The sequence below is a fragment of the Fulvia fulva genome, chromosome 9, assembly GCF_020509005.1.
Source record: "Fulvia fulva chromosome 9, complete sequence".
Lineage (NCBI taxonomy): Eukaryota > Fungi > Ascomycota > Dothideomycetes > Mycosphaerellales > Mycosphaerellaceae > Fulvia > Fulvia fulva.
This window is the reverse complement of record NC_063020.1, coordinates 752874-774087: the sequence shown is the minus strand read 5'-3', so window position 1 is coordinate 774087 and position 21214 is coordinate 752874. Positions and strand designations below refer to the sequence as shown.

Genomic DNA, 21214 nt, shown 5'->3' with positions numbered 1-21214 from the left:
GTGATTGCATTTGGTGCGATCGGTCGGTGCAACGCACTTTCTCTTGTTGGTTCTGCACTGGAGGCAAGCAGTGGCGTTCCTCATGTTACATCTTGTGATGACAGAAAGACACGGGACAGCAGTCCGTCGTTAACCGAGTGATGTGTTGCAGAATCGGAAGTGCTTGAGCTGCTCAATGGTGCGGAAATATTTTTCAAACGGCGGCTACTCATCGTAACAACCATCAGTCTGAGCCGCGAAAGACACGTATGCGTTCATGGATCCATGTTTTATTCTAGTCGAGCTGTTCCCTGTTGAATGTAGACGAGGTCGTGATATGAAGGCGGAAGGAATATCGAAAGCACTTCCCCTCCCCAGCCACTGAACAGCGCTAGCTCCAATGCGGCTAGCATACCAAGGTCTTGGCTCACGTGAAAGTCTTACAGCGTCCACCGGTCTGACCAGCTAGGCACTCAATATCGTACGTCCCCATGGTAACCACTACTAGATATATCTTCCATTAATCCGACAATCGGCCATCTAGATCGCTGTTGGTACTCCTCCGTAAGCTTCCGAAGGTGATCGAGTTTTGGGTCTCCGCGCCAATGGAGGAAGGAGCTGGCGACCATGATCGGAAAGATTGCTCGCATAGCACCTAAATATCCCACTTTGGAGTCGAGACAAAAGCCTAGGCAACGAGTTATCTCGTCCGAGTCTGATGCTGCCATAGCAAGGTATCGCGAAACTTCTGTAGGTGTTGTTGAATCGAGTTGCGACCCTTCGGCAGGCGCATGATAGTCGTCGGATCGCTCCCGAAGTCTGAGGTGGACGTGATGGAGCTCGCGGTGAAGTATGAGCTGCAACGCGGAAGACAGCGCTGCAAGCTCTGCAGCTTCACACTCTGCCAGTGTTCTCTTTCGCTTGCTAGATTCTATGCGAGAAAGCATGTGCACTGTCGAAGTGCCATTCAAGTTCGCTGATTGCCGCCAAACAGCCAAGTCTCCAAGTGCTGACTCCAGCATAACCAAGAGCTTTCGAAAGCCCGCATCAGCACGCTGCGACGGCTCCACTAGCATGAGCCTATCTACACGCCCGAGAAGCGCTGGGATGGCTGACATTTTGTCATACAATACGTCCCTAGTAGACTTGGTAGCACTTTCCCATGGGACTGCAAGCCATCCCCGGATCGAGAGAACATCGCGACGGCGCTGAGCCATGCAAAGGGCTGGACAATGGTTAGTGGTTGTAATGACTTTTGCTTCCGTATCTGCGGGTTCATCCATACTCATCATGTTCCAACGCACGTCCTGGAGCATCGCGCGACTGGTCGGGCTTGTGTACGCCTTTGGCCCTCGCAGCCGTAACAATTCACAGGATCCTTTGATGTGAGTCAGCATTGCGGGTATACGATCCCGGGAGGAGCTGCGTAATATCTGGAGAGCTACGTCAGCAGAAGGACGGAAGTGAAACGATCGTTGATTCTACCTCGTAGAGTGCCAGCAGCATGACGCTACCCAGCGCTTCATCGTCGACTGTGCTCGCGGAGGAGAGTAGGGCCTGCGTCCGAGATAGAGCACTGGCGTACGCAGCCTGACCTTCTTTCATCATGACCAAATCGGTATTGGCCTGTCCCAGACGAGTAAATGCAACGGCGGCAAAGGCCGTATGTATAGCATGATCATTAACATGTAAGCCTGCGACACTCGATAGCCACTGGTACGCGTGAGGCTTTCCATTTGCTGGCTGCAATTGTCAACCAAGCTGCATCGAAACAGGAGCTTTTGAGTGCAGAAGCTTGCAAAGAATGAGGCAACAGCTGAACACTGTCATCACCCATGACTCCCCCACGCGTGCCGTGGTAATCTTTGCCATGTGAACGGGGAGCTTGTGAATGCTCCGAGGCAGAATGTAAGTATCCTTCACAAGTCAAGCCTCGCTCCTCGCACCGCAAGCTGTAAGGGCGACGTGAGTCGCACTGAGAGCGCTGGGTTAGCTGGCGCTCTTGCAGCCACCGCAGAGCCGACCTACGCCAGACTTCCGTCGCCTACATGTACGACATCCTCGAGACTTTCGTTGTGCCATTGTGACCTTGTTATATCTCGCAATCTGATCGTCGATGAGGCAAGCCGTGTGATGATCGAGCACCAGTTACAACGAAAGGGGTAGCAAGGTGTGTCAGCCTTGGATCCTGCCTACTGCGTCTGATGCTGTGCCGAGCGCTGTGAGGATTGTATTGATGTTGCGTTTCGCAGAGTGGAGGAACACAATTGCCGCGTTGAACGCTACGAAAATGCGCGAAGGATGAATAAGAACGCAGCTGATCGTCCCGATGTGAGCTCTGGATAAGCTCCCTTGGCGGGTCCGCGATGGATCAACAAGACACTCACACTAACTTAGTGCGTTCTATAATGCACGACTTGGCACACCATATCATGTTCATGTCAAGTCTTGCAGCGTCGGTCCCATCAATCCCGTCGGCTCTTCGAATGTGCATTACACGTTGCTCCGTTATGACGCAGAAAGAACCAGACAATGTACCGTCAAGAGCGTTCTGGAGGAATGTCTCGAATTTTGATCCTACGATCGGATCTATCCTACACTTCTCGGAATAGCAAAGTCGGCACACGCGGCACGAAGGCTGAGGTATAGCAGCGACGCTAGATCGTGACTCTATCTGGAGTGACCAGCAGACTGTCACGACTTCGAGTCGCGGAGCTTACGCTGGCCACGACCGAGTGCATGTCGTCTGTCCAAACGCGCACAATGATGGCTACTGTGTACTCTGCCAGGCTATGGCCATCAGACTACACGCCTCCGTCGTAGAACATGCTAGGGGGTGCTCGAGCAGATGTCGACTCAGCCTGCTACCATAAGACATGAATGAGAGAATGGACTTCTGCCGGTGGCTGAAGCAGATCCGAGGGAAATAGCTCGTCGTGCTAAGTCTCTCATTCCGTAGCCTATTGATTGTGTTGGTCTTTTCCTTGTCCAATGATCTTTGCCTGGCCCCCGTACCAACAGTGGAGACACGGAGGCTGCGTCAAGGACGAGATTGTACTGGGCCTTCGTGAGCCAGCGGAGGCTACACAATGACGACAAGGGCAGTCGTCGATCAGCTGGTCTCAGTATAAGATCTTGCGTCTTGCCCATCTCTTCTGTGTTACCAACGCCTTCTTCTTACCACTCAGGATATCCTTGCATTCACGACACATACAATGGCCTTCAAAAGCTCTTTCACAGCTGTGATCATCAGCCTCTTGGCTGGTTCGACACTCGGCAACTGAGGTTAAATACATTCTAGATTCCCTGACATTTAGCAACTGCTCAGCGCTCTGAAGCATGTAAAATAATTCATCAAACTCCCTGAAAGTTTCGCTCAAGGAGCAAAAAGAAAGCCAGACCCGAACGCCCTCCATCTTTGAACATAGAGAAGCACACGGACCACCTCGATGGACGCACGGCGAACTGAGAAATTCAATTAGATGTTGGACAGATGCTCTACGTGTTCACGATATCTTACTCGAACGCCGGACCACCTCTAGTTTGGATAGCCATGTTGTCGAAGACAAGACATGCTAAAGAGGTATGATTGAGCGAAGGCACCCGAAACGAAGTCGCCGTCGTCCCGGAGCTTGCGTAGGGCCACGACAGGCGGCTAAGTGTAGGGGCTGCCGAGCGATAATTACGCCACAAGCTTCGCCGCACCCCAGCAACCGCCGCACCCCAGTGACTTTTTATCATCAACACCACCAATACTGCTCATATCAACTTAATTCTTTTCCCAATGTGTTTGCAGCTATCTGTTTCCATATTCTGCATACTCATATCGCGTAAAAACACGTTGTGTTGCCGAGAGGTTGGTGTTGACGCTTCGGCATGGGATTTTGGTGAGAGCCCCACCAAAGCTCCATGCGCCCGTGTCGAGATTCACGCGTTTCTTGCTTTCTCACCACCTCACCACATACAACAACACACCATGGAGCCCACTATAGTGCCCACAGGCTCTCAAATTCTGTATTCGCGATGCTATTCTGAGCAATTTGAGCTACATATCGTGTATTTTGAGCGTGTGTGGCAATTGATACAAGCCAGCAACACCATGTGTCGGAACGCGAGAATCCGAGCTGGGGTGCGGCGATTGCTGGGGTGCGGCGAAACTTGTGGCCCTTCGTACGGATCAACGCGGGTCTCATGAGCTCAGGTTCAAGGCCACCCATGGCCTGTCTGGTAAGGATTTGCTGCGTCTTGAAACTAGCATAGCATGTCGCTTATTTCTAAGTGTGTTGTTCACGGGGTTTCAAAGGACTCCATCGATTATATCCTTGATAGTGCGGAGCATACTGTGCCGCCTGCGTTCAAGGCGCCTGTGAACATTGAGTACATCACGTGTACGGAACCTTCCAGTATTGCTTCCTCATCGTCCAGCTCAGTACCTTCCTCTCGTATTGTGTTCTCCGAACACAAAGAAGCGACAGAGGCCGAATCCAATGGTCTAGTCACCACACGGTATAACATCTCGTTCAGCCGACTGCCCTAGCATTCCTGGCATCTCTTGGACATTCCTAGATCGCGAGGACTGCGGCTTATGTCGTCCACGAACATCGGCAGCACCCAAGGACTGCGATCTGCGTAATCTCCCCAAGCGACCCTCGACGAACCCATAGCTCCTTTTGGAGATAGTAAAGATGAGGAACAAAGCTACCAGGAACCTAGATGCGTCAACATCAACTGGTCTAAAACGCTACTACAGAAGCCTCGCCATGCGACTTTCCTAGACAATCCTAGCTAGAGTCTTGCAAACACTCCGTAGAGACGATAAATACTCAAGCCTGACGTGTACTCCGGAATATACGTACTCAAAGATACTCGGGAGTCGAGGGACTGTGCAATTTCTAGTCAGCACCAAGCCTGTCATTAAGTCTAGCTAGAGTATATATAATCGTCAACGACGTAGTAGTCTAGCTTCATCTTCCGACGGTGTACTACAGACAGAGTGTACTGCGAACTATACATCTACTACCTCGAAGTTATATCGTGTCGACTACAACCACCATGTTTACCTGGTCTAGCCTTATCACGGCCCTTGCTCTTGTACGTCCTCTACCCTCGTTACGCGGAAGAACATATACTAAGCTTTAGCCTTCTAGGTCAATGTGGTCCTTGGTGGACCTACTCTCGACAAACGACAGTACTATCCCGGCTGTTCGCAGATTGAAGTAAGCTCTCGTGTGTAGAGTATAGGTCCAGAGCTCGGCTAACGATATGATATGCATACTCATGCGGCACTTCCCCCAACTGTTATCCAAATGCTGTATGTTCTTCGCAATCTTGAATACCTCTAGTAGTATAGAGGCCTAACAATTTACGTAGAAATGGTGCCTGGTTGGCCAAGGAGCTGGCCAAGTCAACGTATGCTGTGTCTAAGCCAAGTTACGACCTACAAATTAGATGTGGACGTTGGAGCCATGCTATGGCTACGGGGATAGAGGGATACTACGCTCGTTTTATAGAGCAGACGATTTAAGAGTCGTAAAATGTTATGACTCAAAACGAAAGATGACCTTGACAAGTGAGTGAATCTCTGTGGCGGCGGTCTAGTCACCACGGCTCGTTCAGCCCCGGGCCTCATCGATGGCACAGTCGCACACATGTACTGTAGCTGCCAAGCCGTCAGTGCACGACAACGGCTATAGGTAGTTGTCAAGCACGCACGAGGAACAAAATGCAGTGACACAACAGGTACATGACCTACCTAACAAAATAACAGGGGCCGCAAATTTCGACATAGCATGATTAGACATCCTCGTTTGCATTGTTGTCGAACCCAGGAACACGCTCCGGAACGCAAGTTTGACTCTTCGCCTGCTAAGAGAGCTTGCTAAGCCAACTAACACTAACCCCTCGTGACAAAGTTATGCTCCGCTTTCCGGGTACCTGAAATCTGACTTTCTATAACATATCCGAACTTCTATCGGACTAGCGATAGATCCTCGACTTTGATACACAAGTAGTTATATACATCGCGACAGGAGTCGACGAAGAGGTACGGAAGCTTTGGGCAGCATTGTTAGGGCGGAGATTATAAGCCTAGAGCCTTTTCGATTGATAGGATTATTATTCGACCTTTAAACGAAATTCTTGGCTCCCGCTACCCTTGGGTGTTTGTGAGCTCAACTGTATAAGTATGCTATTTACGTCTTTGGAATAGGCGTAAGACAACACGGGAAGTTACTCTGTAATAGAGTTCAATATTTCTATTTACGTCTTTGGAACAGGGGCTAATTACAAGTAAACAAACGTGTGTATAACTTATATACTAGTAATCCCCTTACGACCTTGCAGAGATGACCCGATTCTAAGATCTACTATACGTAACACTCTCTTACCGCTGCAAACATTTACACTTTCAACCTTCAATAACAACATGTGGCACGCAAGACTTCTCTCCCTCGGCCTAGCACTTGTTACCCTCCTTAAACCGACAGCTGGAGAATGTTACTCTTCTGCCGAGTGCAGCAACGACGACTCTAGATGTGGCCTCGACTATAACGGGCAGGTCCAAAAGGGTGCTTGCTGGAAGCTTATCGACGGTGGAGATGGGTGCTGCTATTAATCGTTTGCCCTTCTACTGGCGCGAGTCTAACGGTAAGGCTGAGGGATCTCTCCATATCCAGTCCTAACACGATACAGAATATCAGAGTCACTGAGCTGCGAAGCTGCTTGTGAAGCGAAGTTGGGTACTAGAATTTTGGTAGTTGAGTCGCGCTGTTCGAAGCGGTCGAAATGGCGTGTTCCATCGACGCTCGAAATGCTTAGATGTGTTATCACACTCGGGTCGGCCCAGATGGCAATTGTTGGGGCGGGTGTCATGTCTGTTATCGTGCTCGATGCGACGAGGACATATATGATGGTTGGTTTCGACGCGCGTGTGTGCCAGTTGAAGAAGTAAACATCAAGACAAGGTTCAAATGAAGTGATGTTCAAGAAGGCATGTCCTGGAGATCAGTTGCAATCCAACATCTGTGAGCGATGGCAAATAGTTCGGAGTTTTAGCTATGCTCGGAGTCCCAATTGGGTGACGGACCTGCTCCAGATTATACAGTACGAGGAATATGATAGGGCAGATACTGTCCGGATTCCACTCATGCCTGATGTAGACTGATCGCAACTTGGTTCGGTGGACGTCGTGGGTATCCGCGGATCACCTAAGCTCCTGGAAGCTGCCAGATTCGAAGGTGCTGTGTCGTAGAAACCCGACCAGAGAGCCTGCCGGTTCTATGCTTTGCACATGAGGAAATCGCCGCGCTCTATACTGCAGTAATAATCCCGCAAAGGAGCATGACGCGACTCCCATCGCAAATGCATGGCGGAGAGCGGAGCATAGTAGTAAGCGAAAAGGTTGGCCCGGAAACGGTCTCCCAAAGTAGTGCTGACGCTGGCTTGCTTGGAAGCAAAAAAAGAGTTGCTCGTCAACTTATGAGACGGCCAAACTGGCTGGACGCACTGGGAATCGAACCCAGGACCACCTCTATCTGTGAAACCCTCTCACCACTAGTGCGATGCTAAAGAGGTATTATACCACTAAACCATGCGCCCATGAATGGGAGGAACAGCAGTCGTTATTGTACATATAGGCTTGTGACAAAAGGCCGAGAAAGGGCGACAACAGAGCCGAGTAGTGCCGTGGAATGTGACTTGCCCGAGACTTCGCGAATCTGGGTTCTTGGCTGGGTTCAATTCTCCGCAGCTGCGGAACCTTCTTCCGAACATGAACCAAGGGAACAAGGAACAACAATTACCCACATTGTGATCGGGCTAGTCAAACAAGATGTATACGTTAATATGATGCATACTGCACTCTCAGGCTGATATGCACAATCACAGCTATGATGATTCTTACGCCGTGGGAGCAGTTGGGTCTCTTGCATTCGATGGCAGCCCATCTTTAGCCACGGCGTGGATGTCGACATATGATGCTGTGAGCCATCTGAACATCTTGAAGTGGCTCATTCAATCGCGGACTCACCTTGAAGGTTGGAAGCCACTCGAATCTTGGCAAGACTGTCTGGATCATACCCATCCAGAGGATTCTGGTCTTGACTCTGAATTGATATGGACCCAAGGATGGTCTGCACCATGTTCGCAGCATACGATGTAACTTTGTCTCGCAGAAGGATTGCCTGCGGCTCGAACGGCTCGTCTTGCTCGACACCATCCCAGTCGCGGTAGGATTTGCAGACTATAAGATCCTCCTTGATGACTTTCAGGCCCAAGACTTATGCCTCCTCTTTGTTCACCGCGATTGGCGAATATCGTTAAGATCGGGTGACAGGGGATAAAAAGGCCAGTCGTGTGTCGTACCTTCCGCAATGAGCTTGTTGTTGACTTCTTGGAGGAGCTCGTCTACTTTGGTCAAGGAAGGCATGTCGTTCTGATGACTGCAATGTCTGATCTGTTGCCAGAAATGGCGAAGAAACTGTTGATGTTACGATGAGGTGTTTCCTCAAGCATTTCTGTAGGAGCGCTTGGTGCGCACGTGACGGGTGACACCATTGACTTCCCGGCGACGTGGCACCGATCTCCACGCGATTGCCAACAAAGGGAAAGCTGGCTCAGGTCCACAATAGTCTCGAACTCCATCCTGGAGGCGCTGCGAATGAGGGAACATGCAAAGGTGATCGCGCCAGAGGTATATAGCCGCCGCCTTCGCGGCTGGTCATCGCGATGGGAGTCTTCCGCAATCTGTTCGCCTCTGGTCAAGGCTCAGCATCCGATCGCGGTCAGTACGAACTTGTCGACAACATGGCCGAACGTGAGAGCGTCGTTGCGCAGTTCCACGCCACTGAGGTCGAGCCACGGGCATCTATCGCCGGATATTCCGTGCGAGACATAGCTGGTGGCGAGGAGCCCCGGGATATCATGACCAAGAGCGAAGCTGCCTACGATGCCAACAGTATGAGTTCAGTCGGTGCCAGTGAGCCTACGGAGGAGGAGAAGAGGACCTTGCGAAGAGTTGCCGACAACTTGCCTTGGTCGACCTTCCTGGTTGCAGTGGTAGAATTGTGCGAACGTTTCACGTACAACGGGCTCTCAGGTCCCCTCCAGAACTACATCAGTAACAGCTATCACGATCCCAATGGACTGCCCGGCGCGATTGGCCTCAATCAAAGTGGAGCCACGGGATTGACCAACTTCTTCCAGTTCTGGTGCTATGTTACACCTGTAGCGGGTGCCATTGTTGCAGATCAATATCTTGGGAAGTACTGGACGATTTTCTGGTCGGCCATCATCTACACAATCGGCATTCTCATCCTCTTCCTCACTTCCTTGCCGGTTTCCATCGAAAATGGTGCAGCACTAGGTGGCTTGGTCGTTGCCATGGTCATCATTGGTACTGGCACTGGCGGCATCAAGAGTAATGTTAGCCCAATGATCGCAGAGCAATATCGGTCGACGAAGCCTTTCATACGAACGTTGAAGTCGGGCGAACGAGTCATCGTGGACCCTGCCGTAACGATCCAGAGAATCTACATGATTTTCTATCTTTGTAAGCCCGCCCAGAGAACAACACGCTGACTCTGTCCCAACATCATTTCCAAAAGATCTTCACACAGAACAAATACTGATTGTTTGTGTTTACAGGCATCAACGTGGGATCGCTTTCCTCCATCGCCACTACCGAAATGGAATTGCACACAGGGTTCTGGACAGCATATCTACTCTGTCTGTGCATGTTCTTCGTTGGACTAGCTGTGCTCGTCGCTGGCAAGAAGAAGTATGTCATGCGACCTCCAAAGGGATCGGTCATCCCGCATGCATTGAAGGTCTGCTGGATCGGCCTAAAGAACAAGAGCCTCGACGCCGCCAAGCCAGAGTACCTCGAGGAAACCACCGGCCGACAGGGTAGAAGTATGCCGTGGGATGGCTTGTTCGTTGAGGAAGTACGCCGCGCTCTCGTTGCGTGCAAAGTGTTCCTGTTTTATCCAATCTACTGGGTCGTCTATGGACAGATGATCAACAACTTCATCTCTCAGGCGGGGCAGATGCAACTTCATGGAATTCCAAGTATGACCCAGAAGACATGTATGACCTAAGAATTACAAGCTGACACTAACAGACGATATAATGCAAAACGTAGATCCGATCACAATCATCATCTTCATTCTGATCTGCGACCGCATCTTCTACCCTGCTCTCCGCAAGGTCGGCATCTCGTTCAAGCCAATTACAAGGATTACCTGGGGCTTCTTCCTCGGTGCAGCCTCAATGGCGTACGCTGCGGGCGTGCAGAAGCTGATCTATGAGTCTGGACCCTGTTACGATGCTCCTGGCGCTTGCGACGCTGCGAAGCGACCAGATGGAACGTTCGGACCCAACAACGTGCATGTCGCCGTTCAGACCCCTGCTTATCTCCTGATCGGCTTGTCTGAGATCTTTGCTAGCATCACAGGATTGGAATATGCATTTACGAAGGCACCGCCTAGCATGAAGTCTTTCATCATGAGCATTTTCTTACTTACGAATGCTTTCGGCGCCGCTTTAGGAGCCGCTTTGTCGCCAACTGCAGTGGACCCCAAGCTTCTCTGGATGTACACTGGGCTCGCAGCTTCTTGCTTCGTGGCCGGCTGCCTCTTCTGGATGTTCTACAGGAAACTGAACTACACTGAGGATGCGATGAATGAACTTGAGCAGTACGGCGAGAAAGCAGTGCCCGTCGATGATGTTACGAAAGCGGGAAGACACAGCGTCGATAACGTATGAGCGACGAACAATTGTACGCATGAACGTAGCACGTTGAAAAGGTTCATACTCTTGCAAAGTGACCCTCATTTCAGCCTGCTTCAGGATGCGGCTATTCTACAAGCAGCTACGTCCTGGATCCTGAAGGATGCCGGCCTCTGTGCGACCATAAGCCCAGCCGTAAGAAGCTGACGTGCAGCACATCAACAGTATCCAGTCACTTCGACTCTGCATATTCAAGAGACGCTGTTCTGCTCTCGGCAAAGATGTCCACAGCCACAGTCAAGACAAGAACAATCTACCACTTCCTAGAGCCAACCTTCATCGAGAATATCGTCATCAGACCTAATGGACATCTCCTCCTCACAACCTTCCGGGAAGGCTCGGTCTACAATCTCGACCCCAATGCCGCCTCGCCAGAACCAGAACTAGTCGCTAAACTGCCTGGAACCACTGCTCTTACTGGCATCGTCCAGATCGAGTATGACACCTACGCAGTCACAGGCGGTATCAAAGCTGGTTCGATGAAGTTCGAAAAGAGCACCATGAAAGTCTTTGATCGGTGGGCAGATCTTTCGGATCGATACTAAAACCGGCGAAGTAGATGTTGTGTTACAGCATAGACTCTTGGGTTTGAGCGAATTAGCTAGCAAGGGACCCTTGGGTGCCAACGGTGCAAAAGTCAGAGATGGGTACTTTTACTTCACCAACTCGGCGCAGGAGCTCTTTTGCAAGGTCAAGGTTGACAGCCAGGGGGACACGACGGGTGATATCGAGATCGTGACCCACAATGAAGAAGCAAAGCACAACATGCCCTACGATGACTTCGACTTCGACTCCGAAGGCAATGCTTGGATCACTGTCCATTCCGAGTCGATATATCGCATTGATCCTGGAGGGCGACAGACACTATTCATTGGTGGTGATGGGTCGCCTCTGCAAGGACCGACTTCACTCGCGGTCAGCAAAGATGACACGAAACTGTACGTTGCCTGTGCGGGGAATATGGGGAAATGGCGCGGAAGTGTTGTGGAAGTACATCTTCCTTGATTCGCTTGATGCTGGGTATCTTACAAAAGAACTTCTATGCTCTATCAGAACGCTCATTACGCCAATGCTCCATGCATACGCCGAATCATGTCGGTCCGATGTTTATGCTTCTCCTCTCACCATGCCCATTCAATACTCATACTGGAGGCCGGATGTTGGCCAACCCAGCTCATAAAGTGAAATCATGCTGTCGACACTGCCGATAGACTGCTGCCGATTTGCTTCTTGCTGAACGCTCAAACGCATTCCCTCTTCGGCTGAACTTGAACTTCCTCGTTTGGGAGTTCAAGCCCATGGTCCAAGTTGTACGTTGTGGTACTGCGAACCGCTGTCAAGTTAGCCTCTCGTTACGACAATCTGACCTGATCAGAGGTGCACTTACACATCTTTGGTACCAATGACCTTGTCACTCATCTTGCCGTACCCACGAATCAACGCTGCAACCTCCGAAGGGTGGACCCAGTTCATGACGACCATGGCCAGCCACATGAGTAGAGCGTCGAAGATGAAGAGGTAGATTTCGTGGCTGATGATGTAACCATCGAAGCCTTGGCCGTACTCGATCAGACGAACCAAGCATCGCACAAAGATCAGTACGCTGACCAGGTAGAGGCTGACCATGTGCTTCTGCCAGGGGTAACGAGCACACTTCGCGGTGGGCGACTTGCGCACACGGGCGTGGAAGACTGCTCCGGCGACGATGAAGAGGAAGAAGAAGATCAGCTGGACGGCTAGACCGCCCATGATGATGCTCTCGCCCTTGTTGACAGAATCGCTGTTGCCGCTTGCCATGAGGCCACCACCTGGGATGTCGTTAGTAACTTCAGCATGACTGGCTCGACAGATAGATGCTCACCAGAAGACTGCATCAAGAAAGACAACACATCTCCACAAACAAAGATGGTGGTCAACCACTTTCTCCGAATGAACAGCGCATGATCCGCCTCAACCATCAAGACAATCCGCGCCAGTTCCATGTAAATCGACGCCGCGAAGAGTGCCGGTGCAACGAGGAGGAAGATACTCTGGATAATGTATGGGCCGAGGGTCCAGTCGGGAGTCTCCTGTGAAGATGCAGCACGACCGATGTAGCCGATCACTTCCATGACACCACCGATGCAGAATGGAATCATGAACCAGGTTCTTGTCCGGAACATCTGCCAGAGGTGGAGGACGGATGTGATGACGAAGAGGATGACGAAGACAACAGCGCCGGCCATTGATGGGGTGTACTTGTAGTACTCGAAGTCGGCCAGGACTGTGTCATCTTGGCGAGTGACCAACATGGTGGTGGTGTTGAGGAAGTCGTCGAGCGTGCGTCCAATGTTCGAGTGAGTGTTGTGGTTGTTATCGGATTGGATGTTCTGTCGTAGTTAAGTTGCTCGTACGACTGTTGTGGTTGGTCGGGTCAGTTCTTGTGAAGGAGTTGGTTGGTGTAATGTAGCATCCACTGTTGAGCGATGCGTTCTTGCTTAAGAAGGAAGTTCTGTTCGTGGTTACTGAGCACGGTCTCAACACAAATGACGGTAGACACGCGTAGGTGAAGTTTGCTCTGCCTCAGCCACCACTAGCTCGTATCTCAATCCGATGTTCTTTCTGTTGTCGCCTTGGTCGTGTTCGTCGTAAAAGCGGATCGAGCCGTCCGAGACCACGCCAAGGCTGCGAGGGGTCAATCGCAGCCACTCACAGCTCGCCCTTCTTCTTGGCATGTCGTGTTACTTAAGAGTGATCCGGCCCTGGTAACGCATCCGAAATAGTTTCCTTCTTCTAGAGACCGACTGCTAGGCGACAGAATTCTTTTCTGCTTCTGTGGTCGACTGGAGAAAGGAAGAGTGCGGACGCGAACACATGCCGACCAAGCCGCCAAGACAGCCTTCGGCATGGTAGTTCCTCGGGCCTCCGCAGTACAATGGCGATGGATCCAGATCTGGAGATACTGCCGTGGGCGAGACTGATCCAGTTCAGCTCCACCTCATGGAGATGCGATCGGTACGACACTGTTGTTGTGGCTTGCCATGTTCGGGAAATCATAGCCCTACTTGAGATTAGATCAGTCCGGACCTCCTGGGGCACAAGGATCATTGTCCCAGGCCACCAGTCTGTACGTCTCTACCTTACTCAGCGGTAGGATGACGAAACACCGCTGTCTCTTACAGAGAGCTTGCTCTGCCAGATCGAGCCAGGCTGCGTCTGCCCGACTGCTGATAATTGAGTAGTAGCTGTCCCGACATACCGTTGCACGATCGGGACCCGAAAAACGGTACTATGCCGTACCTTAATCGCGAAGATGCAAACATCTTCTACACCGACCAGGGAGATGGACAGCCGGTTTTACTCCTTCACGGCTACGCTTGCGACTCGCACGATTGGAGCTTCCAGATTCCGGTGCTTCTGGAGCATGGACTTCGAGTCATTGCCATGGACCACCGAGGGCACGGCAGGTCGAATGCCACGGAGCATGCATCATACAACTGGGACGCATTAGCAGAGGATGCCATTGCATTGGTCAGAAGCCTCGAAGTCGGGCCCGTCATCCTCGTTGGACATTCGATGAGTACATGTATCACATCGATGATCGCGGCAGAGCATGGTGGTATAGTCAAAGCGCATGTGTTGGTCCATCCAATCTATGGCCTTGGAGAGCGTCTGCCACCCGCTCTGATACAGTTGGTCGAGACCATGAAAGACAGAAGAGACCGAGCATCGGAGATCGTCGCATCGTGGTTCGAGCAGGTAATGTATACACAGGATACACCGGACTGGATCCGAACCTGGAATCATCGAAGAGTTCTCGAGACGTCTCCTGTAACCCTGCTTGGGTGCATGAAGGGCATGCTCGAGCTGGATGATAAGGTCATTGGGAGGACTGAGCAAACCAAGGCGTTGATGCGAAAGAGAAGTGCACCTCGGTTGGCAATTTGTACTTCTCCTGCAGCGCTGGAGTGGGAGAAAGAGCTAGGGTTGAGAGATGAGGTCGATGAAGTCCATATCATTGAGCAGGGCACGTTCGCGCATATCACTGCTCACGAAGAGGTGAACAAAATCCTGGCCGGCTGGCTTCGGAAGAGAGGATACGTCGTATAGTAGACGAGAATGTCTCTCGATCATGTTGATATGGCGTCATTAGGGCTCGAGGGCTCTTCCATGCAGTGATCTGCTCGCGGCCAAAGGAAGATGGCATGATCTGCCAAGACCACAACCCATGTCGCTTGACTTCATGCTGAAGCCGATTTCTCATCTCTGCACCTCCATCGACGTATCACACATGTTGAGACACCAAATCACTTCCGTCCTGTTGCTGCATTCACACATCAGCATCCTCTTGGCCACAAAGAAGAAGCAGTGTGTTATTTCGAGATAGCCGAGGTCACTTGCTCCCGCTCCCCTCTCGAGCGTACTTGCTGGCACCTCAACGAAGATGTTGTGTTGTCGCTGTGAAAAGTTCTAACCTGTAGACAAGAATTATGATAAGCTCCCGCATCTCTGCGGTCACGATGATGTGCTACGCATCCAAAGGGAGTATCTCGCACATTGCGTACCTCGCATGTTGACGAGAAACTCAATGTATAGGATCTACGCCATGGCGTTCACTAGCGTGGAAGCCACCTGCACGAATGACCACCTGCCACTTCGTTCCTGAGGGTTGCGTTATGATTGTCTTTCGTAAATACAAGTCTGCCCAAACAACCGATCTCTCGAAAATCGATCGAATCGCACACATAAAGAGCTATGTCCTTGAACTGACCACTACCACCTTTGCATACATAGGCCAATTTCTCTGGAGTAGATACAGCTCAACATGACGCGCGGTTGGATCGCCTGCGCTGTTGCATTCGCCATACAGACAGCCTATGCACAAACATCAACCACCAATTGCTCAGCAGCCGCAGCATCCATCGAAGCATCTCCAATCGCCAGCATCCTCCGGCCGATAGGATTTGTTCCAGAGAACCTTGTCGATGCTGCAGCGGTAGTACTAGCCGGTATTGCAAACACCAACCAACAAGAAATTATCGGCGCTCTCAATCAGACCGGCATCGATCCCCGAAAGAGTTGCAACCCATCCGGCTACTACGACTACGGCCATTCACCTCCAGTATACCCATCACCCGAGGGAAGTGGAGATGGCTTATGGGCGAATGCATATGCTCAAGCCAGAGCTCTGGTATCGCAGATGACGGACGAGGAGAAGAACGCCATTGTGACCCCAGCGAACGATACTCAAGGCTGTTCTGGATTCACGGGAAATGTCTCGAGGCTTAACTTTCCCGGTATCTGTCTGAATGATGCATCGAGTGGCGTCCGTCTGAGCGATACTGCAAAGGTGAATGGATATCCTGCTGGCCTGTCTGTTGGTGCTAGCTGGGACAAAGGCTTAGCTTGGTGGCGAGCGAATTATATCGGCAAGGAGTTCAAGGCGAAGGGTGTCAATGTTGCTCTGGGTCCTGTTGTAGGTCCGCTGGGACGTGTTGCGAAGGGCGGAAGAAATTGGGAGGGATTCTCCAATGATCCTTACCTCGCAGGCGCTTTGGTGGAGCCTACTGTGCAAGGGCTGCAACTGTCTGTGGTATCCTGTGTCAAGCATTACATCGGGAATGAGCAGGAGACGAATCGCAACCCTTTCCTGCAGGGGTTTCTTCTACCTTCCGGCATCAACCTCAACAACTCAGTATCGTCGAATATCGATGATCGCACGATGCATGAACTCTACCTGTGGCCCTTTTACGATGCTGTCAAAGCTGGCGTTGGGTCGGTAATGTGCTCGTACCAGCGGATCAATAACAGCTATGGATGCCAGAACAGTGCAACTCTCAATGGATTGCTCAAGACAGAGCTTGGGTTCGGAGGCTTCGTAGTCTCGGACTGGTACGCTCAACACACCGGCATTGCGAGCGCCGATGCAGGAATGGATATGGTCATGCCATCTGGCCTATACTGGGGCAACAACCAGCTTGCCACGGCAGTCAACAACGGATCCATGAATGCAACTCGCCTGGATGATATGGCTACACGTATCCTGGCCGCATGGTATAGATTTGCGCCATTCACTGCTCCCGGGATCAAAGCCAACAATGCGACGGACGCCCGAGAGGCTGCAGCTAACCAGATCCTCCTCCAGTCTGCCGTCGAGGGTCATGTATTGGTGAAGAACGAGAACAGTGCGCTACCGCTGAAGCAGCCTGCTGCTTTGTCGCTCTTTGGATGGGATGCAATCAGCGGGTCGAATACCTCAGCATCACAGCCGGATCTGTACCCTGTGAGCCTGGCCAATACACAACAGTACATCAACGGCGATCCGTTCGGAGGTCTGCAGTACCTCATGTCTGCTGCGTCTTTTATGCCAGCTGGAAGCTCTATACCTGAGATTGCGTTCAATGGCACAATCATTAGTGGAGGTGGATCTGGAGGAATTGCTCCTGCGTCGATGGTCTCGCCCTTCGATGCGATCAAGCGACAGACAGATATCGATGGCACGATCCTGTATACCGACTTCGTAACGCAGGATCCCGTGGTACAGGACAGCGACGCATGCTTGGTGCTCATTAACGCGCAGTCTGCCGAGACAGCTGATCGCAGTAGATTGGCTGATGAATACTCCGACACTCTGGTCACCAACGTTGCGTCGAAATGCAGCAACACGATTGTCGTCATCCACAATGCCGGCATTCGTCTGGTAGACCGTTGGATCGACCACTCAAACATTACAGCAGCCATCTATGCACATCTCCCAGGTCAAGCTTCCGGCGACGCACTTGTCGAGATTCTATATGGCCGCCAATCTCCCTCCGGCCGTCTCCCGTACACCGTAGCTAAGCAGGAAGCTGACTATGGCACTCTACTGAATGCGACCCTTCCCGATGCGCAGAACCCTCAGTACTCGCAGTCGAACTTTACGGAAGGTGTTCACATCGACTACCGAGATTTTATCAAGCGTGATATCGTCCCACGCTTTGCTTTTGGGTACGGCTTGACGTATACCACGTTCACATACTCGAACCTCAGCGTCGCGCTTAACGATGCTGTCAACTGCTCTCTGGCCCCTCCGGACGCTGGGTCCAAGACGTCTGAGGGTGGCCTCGCGAGCTTATATGATTATGTTGCGGCTGCGAGCATTACTGTGACCAACACTGGTGATGTGGCCGCGGCAGAGGTGGCACAGCTGTATCTAGGGATCCCGAACAGCGGTGTCGCGAAAGCACTGAGAGGGTTCGAGAAGCATTGGATTCAGCCCGGTGGGTCTGCGAGTTATAGCTTTCCGCTGAGGAGACGGGATCTAAGTGTGTGGGATACGGAGAGGCAGATGTGGATGATGCAGGAAGGTGAGTATAAGGTGTATGTGGGGAAGAGTGTGTTGGATAATTGTTTGACGAGCAAGTTTAGCCTGCAGACCAGGGCTTTGTAAACGACAGTGGTGAGAGGTAGATGGTACTCCAGAATCGAGATGAACGGAATGTGATTGGTTTTGCGGTCTCAGCTCTGCGAAGTCTGGTTGCGGTCACGTTTATGAGGCGGCTACGGCAGAGTGGAAGGGGTTGGCGAAGGTAGCGGCGACCTCGGTGCTGGCATACGCTATACCTTGTCAGTAAGTTCCGAGTCGTCTTCATCGCAAGGTTCCTTTCATCGATCCGCTTCTTCACCATCATTACCATCTCGGCGACCAAAGGCAGTATGCGGCTAGCTCCGGTGTCCGCCCGTTCTGCCTGGCTCATGCCACCAGTCCTCGTCCGATCACTTCCAAGTACTGGCGCTTGGGACACGGGAGTCGCTGTTCGTGAAGGTCACCGCTGTGCGAAGCAGAAACGGTATACGCATCACTAGCCAATGGCTTCTGTCGGCCACTGGGCTTGAGTGGGCATATGCCAGCGCGAGTGCATCGTTGGTAGCGTCGCGGGGTATCGAGGTATGATGGGGTTGTCCTTGGCCACCTGCTCTTTGAAGCAATATATACATGTCGGCTGCGAAGCTGAAGCGCCCGGACGATACAGCCATACAAACACGAGACGACTCATTCAATGTGCCATGTCCGCATTTGGGCCGCTTAAGCATTTGGTCCCATCTCTTCACGGGTTACGGAGCACGAAAGTGGTACTCCGATATGGCGAAATCATGACGTTGATTCATTCGGTATCGGTGCGGCAAGAGGATCGTGCGGCGGTGTCGCAAAAGTGCGGGTCGATGAATCAGAAGGAGAGGTCGGCGTGTACGTGACATCCTGATCATACGTTATCATGGACATGGAAAGTGGTACGCATCGTCGTTTCGCTTGCACTGCCTCGAGTGACTTCCTTGCGTGATGCTACCGGGCGTCGTTCGCAAGTAGTGGCTTCCTGACTGAGTAGATCTGGGATTTCGAAGCAGTCACTTCGGCCTCTGTGTGAAAGCTTACGGCAATCCAGTTCATGCAAAACGCTATGCCTTCACCACGTAGAGCTCTTCGTCATGCGATGGCACGCTAGGCGGGAAAAGGAGCCGCATTCGGAAAGAACCACCCACACACTCGACAGCGATTGATGCTATTGCGCTTCATTCAGATAGTTCGGATGCATGCTTGAACGATGCCGTACAATTTGGGCCTGCAACGAAGCATGATGTTTGTGAATGAACGACATTTCAGGGTCCAGAGCTGGAGCTGTACAAGCTTCGGCTAGTGCCCTTAGCGCGGCTCTGCACGTGCTTGCAAATTTGTTAGCACACGACCACGTTCCGTGCCATCATGTAGAACATGACTTCAACAATGCAAACGGCAGTAGACGTCTCTGAAGATACATTGTGGACTGTGCTGCGAAGTGTCACTGGGGTAGAGTCGGAGTAATTCGACGCAGTGATCTCTCTGCTTCCGAGAGCGGCCTGCACTATTTTCGAATTTTGCATGACTAGTCTGCAGATGAACGGACAGCTCACTCGCTGACTAGTTCTGCATGCTCTGTTGCCCCGCTCTGGGTGTAGGGGGCCATACGAAGTCTTACCATAGCCCCAGCGCTCTGCCTGCTCAATTGATCAAAGCTATATATATGTAATGAGTTTTCTAGCTGACACCAGCCGGTAACACTGCACGCTATTCGATGTCTCAGACGTCGTATAACTCTCAATAGCTCAGCTGGAAGGTCAGTTTCGCTCCACGAGGTATTAAATATCCAGGACCTGTTACTGACGTTTCACAGAGCGCAAGACTGTAACAGACTACCATTCTATGTTATCTTGAGGCCCGCGGTTCGATCCCGGTGAGATTTTCCCGTTCCAGAAGTTGTAGAAGCCCTAGAACAGTTACTAACAAGTCGCCAGCGTTGGGAGATCATAACGTGATGCTTCTGCATTCTTTTTGCACTTTGGGCGTCACTGACCCTTTCTTTGGCAAGCGTTGCACATACGTTCGGGTCCATAGGGGAGATCATGCTCTGATGCTTCTGCATTGCCTCTTCGTGTTTTGTTTGACTTGTGGATGATATGCGTAGGTATACCCAAGTCTTGGCATTTTGCTTAAAGGACGGGGCAGTACGGCACAACAGAGGCCTCAAAAGCTGCCAAACCTCTGCTATGGCCTTCTACTTCATTGTTGCACATTAAGTTTGCGGAGTAGTGTACATCCTTTTGGCCAAATGTGATCTATACGACCTATAGCGTGAACTTTATAGCGACGACGACATCAGCGATCGCAAAGACATACTAACACTTAGGAGATATCTTTAGTGACCAAGACTGTCCTCTCGATATCTTCTATGCCGTAGCGAAAACTACAATTATAACGAGATTGAAATATAGCGGTACTATACTGTAGCTACTCGCCTATAGCGTCTGTCCGTATAAGAGTTATAAGTGCCTTTAGTTACCGCGCTCGGAGCACAAACCAATTCGCTACGATCCTAGATTTAGCTAGGATATTCGGCAACGCTTATGACTCTTATGCGGACAGACGCTATATATAGGGTCGAGAGATAATTTAAAGCGTACGCTCTTATTAGTTAAAAAGAATCTAGAAATTTATAATTAGCTACGTATATACCCGCTAGTAGATTTAGACCCCTTCTCGGCGAAGAACTCCAAAATCTATATATAGCTACCGCCTAGACAGGATACTAAATATACTACTAAAAGAGTATAGAGAAGAGATCGCGCCGAGCCTTACAAACCTATTTACCGCGTACCTACGGCTAGGGTATTACCCGAAGCCGTATAGAGAGTCTATAATAGTAGTGCTACGTAAGCTATAGAAGGAGGACTATACTCAGCTCAAATCGTATAGGCTAATCGCACTTCTAAACACGATAGGGAAGGTCCTAGAGAAGATAGTAGCCTAGAGACTTACGTAGCTAGCCGAGGACAACTACGTACTCCTAGCAATATAGATAGGAGGAAGAAGCTAGCGATCAACACTAATAGTAATAGAGCTAATTACGGAGCAAATTCAGACTCTCTAGCACTACGGTAGGAACCGAGCGGCGTCCTT

The 21214-nt window shown here is 51.1% G+C and overlaps 8 protein-coding genes across 8 annotated transcripts; 6 read left to right on the top strand and 2 right to left on the bottom strand.

The window, feature by feature from the left end:
• Positions 1-5031: 5031 nt before the first annotated feature.
• Positions 5032-5403, top strand: CLAFUR5_20079 (uncharacterized protein; the record flags this gene model as incomplete). The annotated part of the gene is made up of 4 exons (XM_059462923.1): positions 5032-5070; positions 5127-5195; positions 5249-5290; positions 5350-5403. 4 exons carry the CDS (start codon positions 5032-5034, stop codon positions 5401-5403), a joined length of 204 nt encoding a protein of 67 aa, XP_059319104.1.
• A 1000-nt stretch (positions 5404-6403) lies between these two features.
• On the top strand, positions 6404-6592 carry CLAFUR5_20078 (uncharacterized protein; the record flags this gene model as incomplete). Its single annotated transcript, XM_059462922.1, has 1 exon — positions 6404-6592. The coding sequence occupies one exon, from the start codon at positions 6404-6406 to the stop codon at positions 6590-6592; it is 189 nt and encodes a 62-aa protein (XP_059319103.1).
• A 1283-nt stretch (positions 6593-7875) lies between these two features.
• Positions 7876-8117, bottom strand: CLAFUR5_08989 (uncharacterized protein; the record flags this gene model as incomplete). The annotated part of the gene is made up of 2 exons (XM_047908137.1): positions 7876-7955; positions 8006-8117. The coding sequence occupies 2 exons, from the start codon at positions 8115-8117 to the stop codon at positions 7876-7878; spliced, it is 192 nt and encodes a 63-aa protein (XP_047765811.1).
• A 586-nt stretch (positions 8118-8703) lies between these two features.
• CLAFUR5_08988 (Peptide transporter PTR2) lies at positions 8704-10740 on the top strand (the record flags this gene model as incomplete). Its single annotated transcript, XM_047908136.1, has 3 exons — positions 8704-9526; positions 9622-10044; positions 10097-10740. The coding sequence occupies 3 exons, from the start codon at positions 8704-8706 to the stop codon at positions 10738-10740; spliced, it is 1890 nt and encodes a 629-aa protein (XP_047765812.1).
• A 245-nt stretch (positions 10741-10985) lies between these two features.
• On the top strand, positions 10986-11769 carry CLAFUR5_08987 (uncharacterized protein; the record flags this gene model as incomplete). Its single annotated transcript, XM_047908135.1, has 2 exons — positions 10986-11281; positions 11343-11769. The coding sequence occupies 2 exons, from the start codon at positions 10986-10988 to the stop codon at positions 11767-11769; spliced, it is 723 nt and encodes a 240-aa protein (XP_047765951.1).
• A 378-nt stretch (positions 11770-12147) lies between these two features.
• Positions 12148-13055, bottom strand: CLAFUR5_08986 (uncharacterized protein; the record flags this gene model as incomplete). Its single annotated transcript, XM_047908134.1, has 2 exons — positions 12148-12572; positions 12626-13055. The coding sequence occupies 2 exons, from the start codon at positions 13053-13055 to the stop codon at positions 12148-12150; spliced, it is 855 nt and encodes a 284-aa protein (XP_047765952.1).
• Positions 13056-14034: 979 nt separating this feature from the next.
• On the top strand, positions 14035-14853 carry CLAFUR5_08985 (Putative non-heme chloroperoxidase; the record flags this gene model as incomplete). The annotated part of the gene is made up of 1 exon (XM_047908133.1): positions 14035-14853. One exon carries the CDS (start codon positions 14035-14037, stop codon positions 14851-14853), a length of 819 nt encoding a protein of 272 aa, XP_047765953.1.
• Positions 14854-15568: 715 nt separating this feature from the next.
• On the top strand, positions 15569-18172 carry CLAFUR5_08984 (putative beta-glucosidase M; the record flags this gene model as incomplete). Its single annotated transcript, XM_047908132.1, has 1 exon — positions 15569-18172. One exon carries the CDS (start codon positions 15569-15571, stop codon positions 18170-18172), a length of 2604 nt encoding a protein of 867 aa, XP_047765954.1.
• Positions 18173-21214: the final 3042 nt, after the last annotated feature.